Here is a 15,487-nt window from a genome sequence, read left to right as displayed (position 1 = left end):
CGACATACACAATAAACACAATGGCTTTGCCACGAGCATTGCTGCAGTATATCTGTGGCCTCGTGCTATTAATAGCTTCTGTCAACGCTTTGAAATTCGACCTTACAGCTCGTGGACCAAACGACAAGAAGACGGAACGATGTATACGAAATTTCGTCGCGAAGGACACATTAGTTGTTGTTACCGCTACGGTCGGAGGAAGTAAGGGGGATGGAATGATCGTCAACATGCACGTATGTTATATGAATGCTCCTCTATTTATCTACATTACATGGGGCAAGTTGAGGAATCGACTAACCCTGCGCCAACCGGTTTCTAGATTCTAGATAACGTCGGCAACGAGTACGGCAAGCCTAAAGATGTAGTCGGCGAACAACGAACTGTCTTCACCTCCCATGCAGACGCTGCGTTCGACGTGTGCTTCGAAAACATCATGACGCATGGTATGTCCCTGACCCCAGTTTTGCTATGTCTTTTCCTACTCTACTACGACCTAGGGAGAGGAACAGGCTAAACCAAGCTCCCAATTCAAAGCTCTTAACCAATTCAAACCAGCGCGCATGAACAACCCAAGCCGACACGTGGAGCTGGATATCGATATCGGCGCCGACGCCAAGGACTGGTCCGCCATCCAGGCCACCGAGAAGCTAAAGCCCGTCGAGACCGAATTACGTCGTATCGAAGAGTCGATCGCTGATATTGTGAGGGAGATGGACTACTTAAGAGCGCGAGAGCAGAAGTTACGTGATACCAACGAGAGCACCAACACCCGTGTTAAGTGGTTTGGTATTGGCACCACTCTTCTACTTGTCGCACTATGGGGCTGGCAAATAATGTACCTACGTGCCTACTTCCGATCGAAGCACTTGATTTAAGGAAGCGAACCCGAATACATATCCCACGAGTTCGAGGATTTGTCAGGCTTTACCAGACAACTAGACTTAGACTGTCTATTTCTAGCAACGCTTAAGCGACTCTGCCGTGATTAAGGAGTCCCGGATTTACAGAGGAATCAGGAGGGAGAAGGGAGGCTACAAAGGCGTGATACGAGTATTCCGGAGGGCAAAATGGATAAGGGTGGCATGGAACACGATATCTTCATGTCTTGTACGCATAATCTGTATAGGTGTCTTCTGGCATCGAGGAGTCGGGAGACGAATACAAAAATGAATGAATTGGCTCGAATCTAATGGCTGTATCCTTCGACTGAGCATACCATGAAAATACCAGATGTGCTGAAGATCAATTCCCAAATAAACGTTGGAAGGTATAATTATCAGTTGTTTCTCTTTGCGTGCTATGAATTATTATAAGCCATATACCCTTACCTGTGTGTAATGTGACATCTAATCAACGCCGATCTGATCGGGGATGATCGGAATATTATTTGCATAATTTCTTCATATAAACACGGGCAGACGGGATACCCCGGACACCAAGACCGACCGGGCCGGCGGGAGAGGGGCGGCCTCGGTACCTTTTCATATGATCTGCGAATGACAAAGCTCCAATTGCCAATTGCATCGAACCTTCCTTTAGAGCTTCCTACCTTAGCTTTTTAAGCTCTCCAACTACGTCAATGAACTGACTCATTCCTCAATTGGAATTTCCACCAAACTCAAACTCAATTCCAATTTCATTCCCTTCTTTCTTCATTTCACGTCATTGACGGATGTGAAGAAGACATCACGATACACGACGATTATATACAATTTCGTATAGAAAGCTAGATACTAGCTTAATTATCTAGCGACAATGGCTTCAGTAGCTTCAATATTGCCTCGTAATATGCTACGCTCAGTACAGAGGATATCCTCTGCCAGCTCCTCCGCACAACGATTATTGCTTCAGCGCCCATTGAGTAGCTCTCGTGCGCTGCGAGCTGGTGTCTATGCGACCAATCCACCACCCATGGAGCCGCACAAACAGCGGGACCCGCAGCAAGCAAAAGAGCTTGGCGTCGGCGAGCTTGAGGGCACGGAGTTCCGCGTTGAGCCCGTGCGACGAGTTGACGAAGACGATGGAACAATGCGAGCACGATTGGTTTGTACGTCGGACTCCAATGCTTCCCTTGCTTGAACCCCTCGCTCGTCAATCACATGTCATTATAGCTAACAATAACACAGACCAAAGCCGTAAACGCGGAACCTTAGAATCCGACCTTCTCCTCTCCACCTTCGCAGACGCCTATCTCCCCACCATGACCCGTGAACAAATGACCCAATACGACCAATTCCTCGACGAAAACGACTGGGATATATACTACTGGGCGACCCAAGAACCACCCTCCAACGCCATCTCCTCCTCATCCCCGGCTTCCCCCACTAGCGTTCCGACGCCCTCTATAGCAACCGAAGACACAAGCTCCGCCTCCTACGCCGGCGGCGCCGAAGCCATTCTCTCCGAGTCCACGCCGCTCTCGGACTCAACATCCACTACCGCAAACACATCCGCCTCCGCGGAAGCCGTATCAACAGGTGGTCTCCCACCTGCCGGCGACGCAGGCGAGGGCAAAGAAGCAGCAGCCGCAGCCGAGGAGCCGTACCGCACACAAGGTGAGACGTTTTCGGGTGAGTGGGCGCAGACTGTGGGAACGTTTAAACCGGCTTATCGCCCGGTGCCTGCTAGGTGGCGCGATAGCGAGGTTTTGCAGTTGTTGAGGGAGCATGTGAAGACTAGGGCTAAAGAGAAGGGTGGGATGGCGTTTATGCCTGCTTTGAGGGATCGTTGATTATGAAAGCCGGTTGGGGGATAAGTAGGAGAGGATGGGATGAGACTTATTTCATGTATAGTTCAATGGGGTAGTTTTCGGTATGATTATAGGTGAGGCATTTCAGTCGTCAACGATGTATAGCCCGTCATATGGATTTGACGGCGGCTACCCATATGAGCCACTATGAAGGACAGAAAAAAGAGGAGAAGGCAAAAATCCAAAATATATTTATATCTGTACTCAATAAATTCTATCAGAATCGGGATCTATCCGATATTTGAAGTCGTAGTTAGGAAAGTCTACCCGGAGTACGTGTTCTTCACCAGATCTCTAAGTTTTATGGCCCGATTTCTTGGGACCCAAATAGTCACAACTTCAAAAGCAGCAACACCGCTACAATATATGTAGGAGTCAAAAGTATCAATGAACAACTAAGATATAATCACGCCGCTAAGATATGCATGAACCGACTAGTCAATCAACTTTATCTCATCATTCGCCTGTCTTTCCCTATTCCCCTGCGGGATATATGTATGGTGTGTGTGTATCTGATATATCATTATCTCGTAGACGTTAGAACAGCGGTTATCAACCAGCCAACAAACAAAAAAACGCAACAGGATGGATGCTAATAGCAACACGGAAGTTATAGAAAAAAACGGGAACAAAAAAACGCCTTTGCTCCTACTCCTACTCCCCATGCTCATCTCATTTCGTTTCGTAGGTGCTCATTCTTCGAACCCGACTCCGAAATCGAACAATATGGTATCATATTTTGTTTCCAGCAAGCGCCAAAAAAAAGCCAGCCAGCCATCCGTGCATCCGCACCAGTTCTCCCTATACCCCTTTAGAAACGCCGTCCTCGGTGGATGAAACGTACAAGCATAAAAAACGGGAAGGTAGAACAATGAATAATTTTCTGGAATTTTTACTTTGTTTTGTTTATCCTTAGTTTTTCATATGCTTTACGCAAAACTTCAACCCCCACCTTCCGGCGGTAATATCCTACCTAAACTTCTCAGGACCTCCATCACGGGCATATCTTTCGTACCGGCGCTTTTCCTTTCTTTCTCCTCGCGTTCCTTTAACCTGCTCGCGCTAAGAGCTAGGACTCGGTCTGCTTGTTGACCACCTGTGGCAACCCTTCGTTCTAATTTTTGCACGTTATCTGCTAGGTGGTCGATCTTGTACCCGAGGGATATTCGGAGAGCTTGGAGTTGTGAGTGGAGTTTTTGCGGTTTTATGGATGAGGATGTGTCGGTGAGGGATGCTAGTATTTGCGCTTCGTCGGAGTCTAGGAGGGAGGTGTCTGGTAAGGGGAGTGAAGTTGTATCGGATGATGGAGAAAAAAGCGGTGGTAGTTCCGGAGGCGGCTGTTTTAATGTTTGCCATGTTTTCTTTTCTGCTCTTAATCTGTGCATTTCGTTAGTAATTATACCTTCATCAGATGAAGATTGAACATACCGTTTTATCCTCTCCTCTAACGCGACTATCTTCTCCTCATGCTCGATATTTCGCGGATTCGGCTTGACTATAGCCGGCGGTCGTGGTATATCATCTCGCGTGAACCAATTCGAAAACTCCGATTTCGAGGCAAAGTCCTTTAACAGCTGGTCCTGAATCGCTCGGGCTGCAACACAAAATATTAGCTCATATATAAGCAAGAGCGGCGTTTCCGTCTCGTAAAAATTCCTTACCTCCCAGAATCTCATTAGAATTCGAGGATCCCAACGGCGGTTTCGCGGACAGAGCTCGCTCACCACACCACGTGAGCAATTGCTTCATGCGACGGGGTTCCATCAACTCAGCCTCGATATGTTTGTAAAACTCGGCGGGATCCACCGCCTTATGCGGTATTGCATTATGACCGTTTTCGATGAGTGAGCTTGCTCTTCGCCCACGCATGCCCAGACTACTCCTGCGAGCACCCGTCTTTCTCCGCATTTCTTTGTTGCGATTCATTATTGGCGTGTCACTAAACGGTAGCGCGATCTTCTTTGGTTCTATAGCTTCCTCTCCACCGCGTCTTGCTCTCGGCTCGTTTACCGGTGTTAATTGAGCTACCTCTTCTTCTTGGGCCTCCTCCTCGACTCGCTCCTCTACTCGTTGCTTTCCCTTCCTAGAGACTCCATTTACGGCCTTCGGTTGCTCCTTTTCGACCTTCTCTGTTTTTTCTAGGGAGGGACGTCCTCTTTTTCGCGTATTCCTTTGCGGTTGTGCTGGCGGTGCAGGTGCTGATACTGGGTCATCTTGATCCGACGTTATCTGACTTGATCTCCGCTTCGTTGTTCTCCTAGTAGGCGCTGGTTGTTGCTGTACTTCGCGATTCTTCGTCTGTTTCGGTCTCCCCTTCTTCGATACAGGCGCAGGTGCAGGAGCTGGCGCGGGTTCATCCTCGGGTATCGGTTCGGGTTGTGTGGTCTTGACCCTTTTGGATCCTCTCGTGAAATGGAAATCACCATCCTGCTCGTCATATGCTATAGAAATAAACCGCGTGTTAGTAGCCTGACCGCCATTATACATAGTGTCCTCCCTCGAATAGCAGGAACGTACCGGCAAGACGCGAGCTCCTGCGGCGCTTGGGCTGATTGCTCATGCTCAGGACTTGTAGTGGCTGACGGGTTTGCACGAGGGTAGTCATGGACGCTGGCGTTGTGTGCGCATCGGATTCGAGATAATAATAAATTTGCTACAGAGGTCGTTCAATTAAGAAGTAATAGTCGAGGGAGAATTGAACCGAGTCGTCGCGCGTAGAAAGTCGTGATGAAGTGAGGGTGAGGGTGAAAAGAAAGGCGGCTAAGTTCCCAATTTCGATGCTACCTCTAAAACCGCGTCGATCGACCCAATAAATCAATTAGCAATGCGTTCTTTTCAAATCAATTATACCGGATTAAATGTCGAGTCGCGTGAGGGTTATTGTGCATGGCAAATATTAATGTTGCTCTTTTTTTCCTTTTCCTATCAGGTTCGACTTTGTTTCGGTTACGGTTCGTTGGATTCGGTCGGCGTGGGCGTGGAGAGTGCAGGGTCTGGTGACGAGGCGCGAAGATGTTCCTTCCCAATCTCAATGTTTACATTAGCATTAGGTAGATTTTAGTGCACGGACCACTACCAGCGTAGCCTTGCACTAGTCCATCTGCACCCACCCACATCTATCTATACCTTAGTTACGTAACCACAATACAATCATTAACCATTCATTTAAGTATAATCTATCTCAATTATGCGGTTAGAATAGCATATTCAAATCTGAGGTTATCACCACGTTCGTTAGCTCTATTAATAATACGGCAATCTACGGTTTTTAGTACACGAGATATTCTTAACACGTCAAGTCACGCATGTTAAAGACTAAAAAACTCATTATGACAGTCGCATCACTTGCTAAGCTACAAGCGTCCGTGTATCAGCTAGCCGCTAGTATAAACGTTGGAGCCGAAAAAAAGTAGACCAGATACTCCGGAAGAGGACGGAATACGGCAGACCCCTATTGCCTATTCTATCCTCCTCAACGCCTAGAATGATTAATAAATAATCAAGCAATCCCAAAAAAGCTCCATAAACACCGCTTTTTAATGTGTATGCCCAGCCAGATACGTACATATATCAATATCAACCGATAAATAATTGGCCAAGCCGTTGCCATGATACGTCTCTTCCTTTTTTCTTTCAGCGTAAAAAAGTCGTCGACGTGCCACGACGCAGGCAAAGCCTAAACGCCCTATCGTGCTCTCGTCAATTTACGAATGTTGTTACAGACGCAAGAGTAAAACAAGCAAGCGCTTCCCTACCCGGGAACGCCTGTCCATCTCTCGTGCCGTGAGAAGAGCAAGAGCGCCTCATTACTTTTCCTACCACCCGATACCATTTGAGAGGCCTTTTGTAATAAAGACAAGCAAACCGCTTGGTCGCCAACATTGTTGAGGGAGACGAGACTTTTACCATCCGAAACCCCTTAAGTGTTGATCATTGAGCGGGTTGGCTACCAGTCGGGTCTGGATAGACTGAATGGTTTTGAGAAGCGGCTTCATCATCCTATGAGAAGCGTCGCTGTACTCCTTGTCCAGCCATTACCGGTTGGTTTGGGATAGGCGCTGCCATGCCATATGGGTTGATCTGCGGATTATAAGTTTCCATTGCTTGTTGCATAAATGCTCCGTGTAACCCTTGTTGCTGTGTTACCGGGCAGTCTTTGTGGGCTAGTAAGAGGGTCTTGAGGTTAACCACCTCTTCCCTCAGTTGAGAAATTTGGGCTGTTAAAGCGTCATTCTCACTGCTAAACATCTCCACTTTGTTTTGAAGATTAGCTAGCCATTGCTTCTTTCGCTGACGACACTTCAAAGCGGCAACCCTTGATTATGTTAGCATATACATCGAAAGTAAACATTGAATCAATGGCATACCTATTTCGCTCGAGGAAGTTCTTACGCTTTTCCTCGTCAGTCATTTTTGACTTGGGTTGAGAGCCATCGCCCTTCTCATCTTCATCATCATCATCGTCCGATGAATGATCATTGCTATTTATCGATGATGCCGTCTTGGGCTTCTTGTTGGCAGGTTGCTTTGCCGGCGCCTCTTCAGCTTTGCGTCGTCCATTCGTAGCCGCAGCACCCCCGCGCTTCCCCTTTCTTATGTTCGGCTTCGCCGGCTCACTTTCTTCCGAAACACCACTGGCCGCCTCACTAACCCCCCTGGCAGGTGTTGAGGAAGTTACGCCGTTGCCGTTCATGTGGGGTGAAGCACTGCTAGATTGGTTCGGTTGGGGTGGAGCAGGATGAGCATGGACTGGTTGATTGCCACCCACTGGATATTGTGTTTGTGTGCCGTTCCGACCTTGTGCACCTTGAGCTAGCATATACAACCCATTTGCAGCGTCGTTATCATGCGGGTCAAAAGCACCCGACGCTGGCTTAGCTTCAGTCTTAACTGTCGCGCCGTTCGTCTCCGCAGGTTGCGACGTTGCGGGCTGGGGTTGCTGCTTGTCACGGTTTGCCTTCGCCGCGGCTGCGCTCATAGCAGTTCGATGAAAATCAAGAGTACTAGGAGTTGCAGTGCCACTTGCTATTTGGGCAAAGAGGGCTTGCGAGTTAGGACTTGGGGCAGGAAACATAGAGCCACTCCCACCCGGTGTTAAACCTGTTCGCAGAGAACTCTCGTTAGGTGTAAATCCTCCACGAAGAGTATGCGATGTATCGCCGAAATAGTCATTCGCCGGGCCAGAAAGCATCGCTGGGCTTAGCGGTCCCGTCCTAAGAGATCCGCCTCCCCAGTTGAACGGCGTGTTCCCGTTCCCGGGTAACAGTGACGACGGTGAGGTTAGGGCAGCCACGCTGGGCAACTTAGTTCCACCCGGTGTTTCTACCGTACCTCCCGTGCCAAACGACTGCTCGAACGGATTGGGTTCGAGGCTTAGGTTACTGGAAAAGTAATCTTCGCCCGGCTTAGGAGGAGGCGCCAGCGGTCGACCTGGTTCGTTGTTGGTAGCGGCTTCCGACTTGACTTCGGGTTTCTTGTCGCCGTTGGTTTCTACAAAGCGACGACGGGGGTTAGCAATGACGTCCAATTGAGCGCATCCCAATTGCATGCAATCGGAAACGACGATACTAGATCAACGCCGACAACAGTACGGAACGTTTACCGGTGGTAGTCGGTAGGAAAAACGGCAGGACAGTCAATACAATCGGGGAAATGCTCACCTGACAAAGGATTTTCTGACGACTTAGTTTCAGTTGGGGCCATGGTGACGACGATGACGAAGTTGGGTTTATGACGCTGGAGGCGTGGGTGCGTATGTGTGCGAACGTTTCTGGGGAAGGAATATGATGTAACAATACGCTTGACGCACAACGCTGACTTGGGGAGGCAGCTTGCAAAGGGGAGAAAAAAAAAAGTAAAAAGGTAAACCACCTCTAAGAAATTAGCAGCGCCTGGTCGCTACCTAGGGTATCGTGGCGATTAATTGATGAATGAGTGACGGTATAGGCTAAGCCTAATGGTTTATTGTATTATTGTATCTGCTGGCGCACAGGGGGTCCCGTTGCGTGGTGGTATGTTGTTGTGTATTGGGGTTGACGCAGATAGTTCGATAGTTCGAGGTGATAAGTTGCAGGTGTGTCGAAGAGATGTTGGCGATGAGGTCATGAGGGAAGAAGTGACATAAGGGGTGGTTTTTGGGAGAAAAGGCAAGCACAGCAGACGTAAAGCCCCCCGAAAAATGCTTGGAGCCGAAGGTGGACAAGACCCGCGCTAGGCATGGATTGATCATCCAATGGCCGTGTGGAAGGCGTGATCGAAGATCCCCTAGGTACCCGTACAGTGCGCCCACGTAGGTACGTCTGGTACGTCTAAATCCCCGTTGTTTTAGCATTGGTTAAGCCTGTTTGGGCAGCCTGCTAGCGTGGAAGGCCGTTGATACGTTGCTGTCAAGTTACGCTACGCTATTTACTAGGTTATACTAGGTATAATACGTACGGTACATACTGAGCCAGACGGTGATTCGTCCGGTTACTGTAACTGGACGGGGCATACTACTCCATTTCTTCCTCTTTGACCCGATGGGTCCAAGCCCAAGTTCGCGACCACCCAACCGTCTATACATTGAGATTACCGTATTAAAGAGAGAAGAAAAAAAAACATACGAGGAAGTAATTTGTTGTACCTGAGTAGTTTGTTAGAAAGCAAATTTCTATCCCCTTTCATATTTTTTTTCAAGCCTTGTTCAGTCGCTACTATCGCCCTTTCGAAGATAAACAAAATACAACATGATGACTAGATGACATCGTCATCAATATTCAAATCTTATCTCGAATTTCTCCGGTTTTTTGTCAGCATGTCGCTCGCAGACCGGCTGGTACCAACCTTGCTACGTACCTATGTACCCAATTCCACAGGTTTATAACGAACGAACGAGCAGAAAAAGACAATAGGTGGTAGATAACAAATTCTAACCTTGTCTCTATGGATCGTGGTATAATAAATCGGGTATTCGTTGTGGAGTTTATTGCCGGAGCAAACCTGTTAGTGCGAAAATAGGCATAGATTCTATGTGGATAGCGGATATAAGATCTTGAGACTTTATTACAAAGACACGAAGGGCAACTTAAGAGATCGCGATCGAGGAAGACTAAACAGAAAGGAAAACATAGACTATATAGAAAAAGGTTAGGAAAAGTGGAAAGTAGTATAGCAGTATGTGAGGCGCGACTGCGATAATCAGGGAGAAAAAGAGAAAGAGACAAAATAGAAGATACTGAACTCTTGTAAGGAACTAAACTAATATGGGAATTTTAGTTTCTTAGAATATTTATCTAATATGACGCTAGTTGAAATGCGGCAAGCTCATCCACACCATCCTACCTAGTGTATCTTGCCATCCAACATCACTTTTTACTTTGAGAAGTGGCAAAAAAAATAAGAATCTCTTTCTAATAATCTTCTCTTCGAATCAAATCCCCCGGTCAAAAAGATGCAAAAGACCCCAGTCATATCTCGCCTTTCTTAGAAGAACTCCGTTGCGTCTGACAAATCGAAAAGCAACAATCGAGGGAGGCTCCGCCCGGAGGGAAATACATGCATACATACCTGGCATACGCGTGCATACGAAATGAGAAAAAGGAAATTTTGTTTGTTGAAGTAATACACATGTAGATGGATGGATGGCACTTTGTATAATCCAATCAACTCGTTTAGCGTTATGAACGATTTGCAGGTATGTGCAATAGAAACATGATTTGATTGATTGATTGCTCTCTCCAAGTATTTCTTTGGATTCTCCATTTTCTAAAGTTAAGTTTCTCTTCCCATTTGGCCCATTTGGTTGTTGCAGATTCTACAGCGTTGCGCCTTCTCAAAGCATTCCAACAGAGGAACAAGAACGTCATTACCAACATTTGAACCAACTTCCTTAACTAAAAGGTACATATGTACCTGAGTACCTAGGGATGTAGCGAAGGTCGCGTCGAACTAGAAAATTTCAAGAAGGAAGAACGGAAATGGGTGGTCTGGGCGGGAAATTCGCAACAAATTACGTCACTCTCCCCCTAGGTACCACGCCCAGTGTGAAATAAATCCTTGGCTAACTGTGTCTCGTTCTCTTTTTTTTTTTCACTTCCTTCTCTCTTCAACATCCCCCCCTTGGATTTCCCAAATTGGAACCAGGCTTCGTATGTCCTAGGTCCCGTTGCAACACTGGAACATTTCGTTATCTAGTAACATTTTGTGATTATCCATGGTCGAGGGATCCGCCTCCCAAGATCGTGGATTGACTTATCACGCACATGGCAACAGGCGACACATCTCAGCAAAGCTCGAGCCTCATTGCTATTTTTCTTCCAACCCTTTTATTATGAACACGATCGTCGCATGAATAATATACATTGTTTCTATCTTCAGCAAGAGGATCCAAATTCCTATGTTTCTATTGTAAGTCTCTTTAAATTGTGTTCCGGCCACCTAATTCAAAGTCGCAAGATAGGATTCCATCCATACAGATACCTCTGCATAGGCAATGACGCAAGTTTTACGGCATCAGTCATTCCTCCCCGCCATTGATCTTGGAGTGGCTTGCTCTGGTGTCACTCTCTACCATATTAGATGTACTAGGAAGGACAAAACGAGGCGTTTTGTTCTCCTCGTAATCCACCAATTACAGGCATCAAATAATAAGAATTGTCGCATCCATCTTATCTAGGGATTGCATCAATATTATCAGTATCATCACCAACTTTTCTCATCAACATTCCCAAAGAGTTATCATATTATATAGTGTTGATTCTCACCGCTATGTCTCGGACGTCAAACCGGCCAGATTGTCATTGACGCGCTTCACTCTACCGATACCCTCGTCTCACATCCTGTCCCTCGGCAACGGTAACATCCAAATCATCATCACACAACGTCTGAATACATTAGCGTCGCACCACATACTACCGGTCCTCTCGGCAGTGAACTCCGGATAAAGCTACTGGAGAAGCTACTTGGAAATTGTCCTCAAAAGGCCATCCCAGTTCTGCAAGAATCTAACCAATTAGCATACGAAGCCTCGGGATACTAGACAAAGCTTGGTTGAATTTTCCCATGGTTTCCCGAGTCGGAAATCTCAAGAATTCGACCTACTACCGAGTCAGGCTTACTAGCGGCACCAGGCATATTACGCACCTACTATACATATACTACCACCCAATACCGATCTATACCAAAAACAATGTAGGCAATATAATAAATCACTAGATCCAATTCGACAATATCGACAAGTTTAAAGCACGCAACAATCTAGGTAGTATGCAGGAAATGTTGTGGACGTATGAAGTCCACCGAAACGTTGGTATTCACTTGATTTGAATTTCCTATTTCAGACATTCCAAGATGGAGTGGAGAGTAATACGACAGACAAACGCGCCAGATATACATACACACATATCAACAATTCCCATAGCCCCTCATTTTTCATAGATATGTTAACCACCTTCACAACTTTACCCCATCGTCTCCAGCCTTGGCTATCTTGAATCCGTGTCTAGGCGCATGTACTCTAACCGACCCCGATGTTCCCCGCGTTTCTATCACGAACTGGGTGTCGTCTATGCCCATCAGCTTGCCCCGGTCTTTGTGTAAAGAGCCCCAATCCGTAGGCCACATTTCAACATCCATGCCCGCCTTTAGGCCCTCGGCAGCGACAACCGGATCCGCGGGATCCACGCGGAGTTCATGTTCTCCAAATCCGGCCTTCACAATCATATCTGCAGCCTCGTCTCCGTTTAGGGCCGGCGGGGTCCGGACGGTCTGTGTTTGTGATTCAATGGTTTGTTGGAACCGCTCGAGCCAGCCAAATACCAAAGGAAATTGTTCCTTGCTGATGAAATCGGGCGGTAGTGCGCCGGGAATGGTGGAGATCCAGTGTATCGGCCATATAGCCTCGAGATCCGCTAACGAGGGTCTGGTGGTTTTTAATAGCCAGTTGCCGCCAGCTCCGAGAAACGTCGTTTCTAACATGTGGACATACTGACGTACCTCAATTAACGCCTGCGGTCTCATCGCCTTTAATACCTCGGGGGATAACGGAAGGAATCCCTTGTCTATGTCGCTTTGCTTAACGCCTGCTAGGTCCGCGCGGTCGCGAAGGAATTGTTGACCTTGCGCCTCGAGGATTTGCGGTGGCATGAGCATTGCGCAGGACCGGAATATATCACCGCCGGCTACGGCAAGAGAGAGCAAGGCTTCGATACCCCGGTGCTCATCGGGTGTGCCGCTGAGTGGTGGGTATGAATTGCTGGAGGGGTAGTGTTCCTCGAGCTTCTTGATTATTAGGCGCGTGTCTAGGTATACGTCCCATCCAATCGCGAGGATTGGGATGCGTCGGTAGGAGATCCCGAGTTTTTCTTTGAGGTCGGGACGTGGGAGGATGGTTGGTTGGAGCTGGAAGGTAAGGTTAGCGGGTTCTATGTGGGCTTGTTTCTTATTAAGGTATGAGGTGAGTTATAAGTTCAAAGAGCTACTGGTAGGTACCTGTGTGGTTTCGTAGGCTTGTTGGTATAACGAGGTAATAGAGTACGTAACGAGCAATCACAGCGGGGTCTTTTTCACTTACACATTGGGAGTACGGAATCTGTCGCAGGGCCAGGTACCATATTATCCGTGTGGAATATGGCGACCTCTTGTAATGATAAAGCACTATGGACATATTGCTTAATAGGTGTTCAAACAATAGAATTGGGATTGGTGCTCAATGCAGCAGCATATCTAGATATATATCTGCCTAAGTAACATAAAGGAAATATCTATGAGCGAGCTTGTGACCGGTGACCGGTGCTTTGAAGCGCCATGTTTCAGCCACTAAGTAATCGATCGAGATTTATCCTCGCTTATTTTTAGTTGACTGAGTCACGAATGGACTTTTGCACACATCTCCAAAACGGGTTCCTTGTTGACCTCACGACGGCATCGATGAATGATTCCATCTTAGTCCTACTGGGATGTCTGTTATCTATATTATACGCATAGGGTGTTGAGGCGTCCGAGAACCTGGATGCGATTAGGAACCGTTCCCAGCATATCTTGGGGTGACTCACCTTTTCTATGTATCTGACGCCCACTCGTATCCCATCCTCGTCCTCGAATTCTCGCTGGTCGCCGAAGTCGCCGTTGTCTGGATCTAGACATGTCAAACATGTTTCTACGATGTCTGAATATCGAGTCCCCATACATTCGCGCAGTTGAGATCGTGCTAATTCAACAAAGCGATTTTTCGCCGAAGTAAGTAAGAATTCGGCGATGTCTTCCTTCGAAGAATTGTGGTTCGTCTTAAGAAATGCCGACAGAACCGTCGTTTCATTAAGGGGATCGTGCTGGACGAAGCTATGCCACAGGCCGATTTCGAGAAGGCAAACTCCTAGGCTATAGATATCATGTTGCATGATAAAGTCATCCTCTGGGCTAAACCCTTGTCGCGTTGGGTGACGATATAAGTTTCTCTCTACAGCATCATCGCCACGTCGTCGTGTCCGGCCGTCTTCTCTGCGAAAGTCTTCAAAACCAACCATGAAGACCACTGGATCTTCCTTTCTCTGGTCTTTGAACGCAATAACAGTCTCTGGACGGACATTCTTGTGGACAAACCCGAAGATATGTACGTAAGAGATTGACTTCGCCAACTGCTGAGCGATTGAGAACCGGTGGGATAGTGAACTAGGTTCCCTCGTGTTGACCAAATAATCCCTAAGGCTTCGAGGTCCTGTCAACCCAGTTGGTGTTCCGAACACCATCGTGAACGTGGTTTGTGGTTTACTAGTTGACTGATCCCCCCTCTCTGCGACGAAACCTTTGCAATTGAGCAAACCGAAAGTATGAGGTTCATCATGCTGTAGTCGACTTGCCAGATCACGGACATTCTTCCTCGTAATTGCAGCTAGATTACTCTCGACCGAATTAACCTTCTCTATGATATATACAGAACTGGAATCTTTCCTTCGCGCGGTTTTAGCATTAGAGAATGGGATATCCTCGATGTCCATTTCATGTAAGTTGGCGGGTGGGAGAGCGAGTCCCGTAGCATCCTTCGTCTTCGAGGTGGTTCTTTGGAGACTCATACGGATAACTGAGGTAGATGGCATTGACCTCAATCTGGAACTTTGTTGTAGCGCATCGTCTACTCTTGTGTCGTTCATTTTTAGGATTAAGAACCAAGACGGATCGGAAAGCCTCTGCCATGTCTCAAGAGTATCGATGGCCTCATCAAGCTTCTCCTTCTTGAAAGCATACTTCACAGGTTTCGGTATAAGTCTAGTCTCATCCGGGTCATTGTCGTCCGCCTGTATTTTGACTAGGCCTTTCATGATAGATGTTGCAGCGTTGAGCTTCCCAATTAACATGTGCAACGTCTGCTCGTAGAGCAATCGATGTTCATCATCCATCAGACGATGAATCTGTTGTAAGAAGTTTAATTGGGTTTTACAACGATGCCAGCCATTTTCAAGTCTTAATACTCTTTCTTCAATTGCTGCGTCCACACCTTTGAGTGCGCAACATATTTTCCCAAGTTCCTTTCCATACCTATCTAGGTCAGTATTATGTACCTAGTTTTGATGGTGTATATAGCGTAGTCTTACTTTAGACACAAATCCACGGTCGCGACGATCGCTAACCCAAGTTCTACAGACATGGCGGGATAACGACTACCTCAAACGAAAGACGATGACAAACCTAAGAGTACTAGGTGGTGCTGGAAAGGAAAACGAAAGTAGAAGCGTAAGTAAGCAATCCTGGCCTTGGGAATGGCGA

The 15,487-nt window shown here is 47.1% G+C and overlaps 6 protein-coding genes across 6 annotated transcripts; 2 read left to right on the top strand and 4 right to left on the bottom strand.

The window, feature by feature from the left end:
• Positions 1 to 20: 20 nt before the first annotated feature.
• On the top strand, positions 21 to 1,409 carry F4822DRAFT_442740 (emp24/gp25L/p24 family/GOLD-domain-containing protein; the record flags this gene model as incomplete). Its single annotated transcript, XM_051463023.1, has 3 exons — positions 21 to 233; positions 320 to 443; positions 502 to 1,409. 3 exons carry the CDS (start codon positions 21 to 23, stop codon positions 873 to 875), a joined length of 711 nt encoding a protein of 236 aa, XP_051315204.1. The 3' UTR covers positions 876 to 1,409.
• A 10-nt stretch (positions 1,410 to 1,419) lies between these two features.
• Positions 1,420 to 3,118, top strand: F4822DRAFT_398225 (DUF339-domain-containing protein). Its single transcript, XM_051457681.1, has 2 exons — positions 1,420 to 2,047; positions 2,127 to 3,118. Exons 1-2 carry the CDS (start codon positions 1,756 to 1,758, stop codon positions 2,729 to 2,731), a joined length of 897 nt encoding a protein of 298 aa, XP_051315203.1. The 5' UTR covers positions 1,420 to 1,755; the 3' UTR covers positions 2,732 to 3,118.
• Positions 3,119 to 3,638: 520 nt separating this feature from the next.
• Positions 3,639 to 5,463, bottom strand: F4822DRAFT_199876 (Mis12-Mtw1 protein family-domain-containing protein). The gene is made up of 4 exons (XM_051453715.1): positions 5,267 to 5,463; positions 4,411 to 5,190; positions 4,178 to 4,343; positions 3,639 to 4,126 (listed from the first exon to the last, which is right to left on the bottom strand). Exons 1-4 carry the CDS (start codon positions 5,352 to 5,354, stop codon positions 3,691 to 3,693), a joined length of 1,470 nt encoding a protein of 489 aa, XP_051315202.1. The 5' UTR covers positions 5,355 to 5,463; the 3' UTR covers positions 3,639 to 3,690.
• Positions 5,464 to 6,532: 1,069 nt separating this feature from the next.
• F4822DRAFT_199852 (Aft1 HRA domain-containing protein) lies at positions 6,533 to 8,577 on the bottom strand. The gene is made up of 3 exons (XM_051453714.1): positions 8,410 to 8,577; positions 7,117 to 8,239; positions 6,533 to 7,064 (listed from the first exon to the last, which is right to left on the bottom strand). The coding sequence occupies exons 1-3, from the start codon at positions 8,450 to 8,452 to the stop codon at positions 6,749 to 6,751; spliced, it is 1,482 nt and encodes a 493-aa protein (XP_051315201.1). The 5' UTR covers positions 8,453 to 8,577; the 3' UTR covers positions 6,533 to 6,748.
• A 3,143-nt stretch (positions 8,578 to 11,720) lies between these two features.
• On the bottom strand, positions 11,721 to 13,545 carry F4822DRAFT_199812 (glutathione S-transferase). The gene is made up of 2 exons (XM_051453712.1): positions 13,299 to 13,545; positions 11,721 to 13,126 (listed from the first exon to the last, which is right to left on the bottom strand). Exons 1-2 carry the CDS (start codon positions 13,389 to 13,391, stop codon positions 12,179 to 12,181), a joined length of 1,041 nt encoding a protein of 346 aa, XP_051315200.1. The 5' UTR covers positions 13,392 to 13,545; the 3' UTR covers positions 11,721 to 12,178.
• On the bottom strand, positions 13,536 to 15,446 carry F4822DRAFT_199817 (uncharacterized protein). Its single transcript, XM_051453713.1, has 3 exons — positions 15,316 to 15,446; positions 13,780 to 15,259; positions 13,536 to 13,732 (listed from the first exon to the last, which is right to left on the bottom strand). Exons 1-3 carry the CDS (start codon positions 15,366 to 15,368, stop codon positions 13,700 to 13,702), a joined length of 1,566 nt encoding a protein of 521 aa, XP_051315199.1. The 5' UTR covers positions 15,369 to 15,446; the 3' UTR covers positions 13,536 to 13,699.
• Positions 15,447 to 15,487: the final 41 nt, after the last annotated feature.

The sequence above is a fragment of the Hypoxylon trugodes genome (assembly GCF_022578975.1).
Source record: "Hypoxylon trugodes strain CBS 135444 unplaced genomic scaffold F4822scaffold_4, whole genome shotgun sequence".
Classification (NCBI taxonomy): Eukaryota; Fungi; Ascomycota; class Sordariomycetes; order Xylariales; family Hypoxylaceae; genus Hypoxylon; species Hypoxylon trugodes.
The sequence above is the reverse complement of the archived record's forward strand: the minus strand, read 5'-3'. Positions and strand labels throughout refer to the sequence as shown.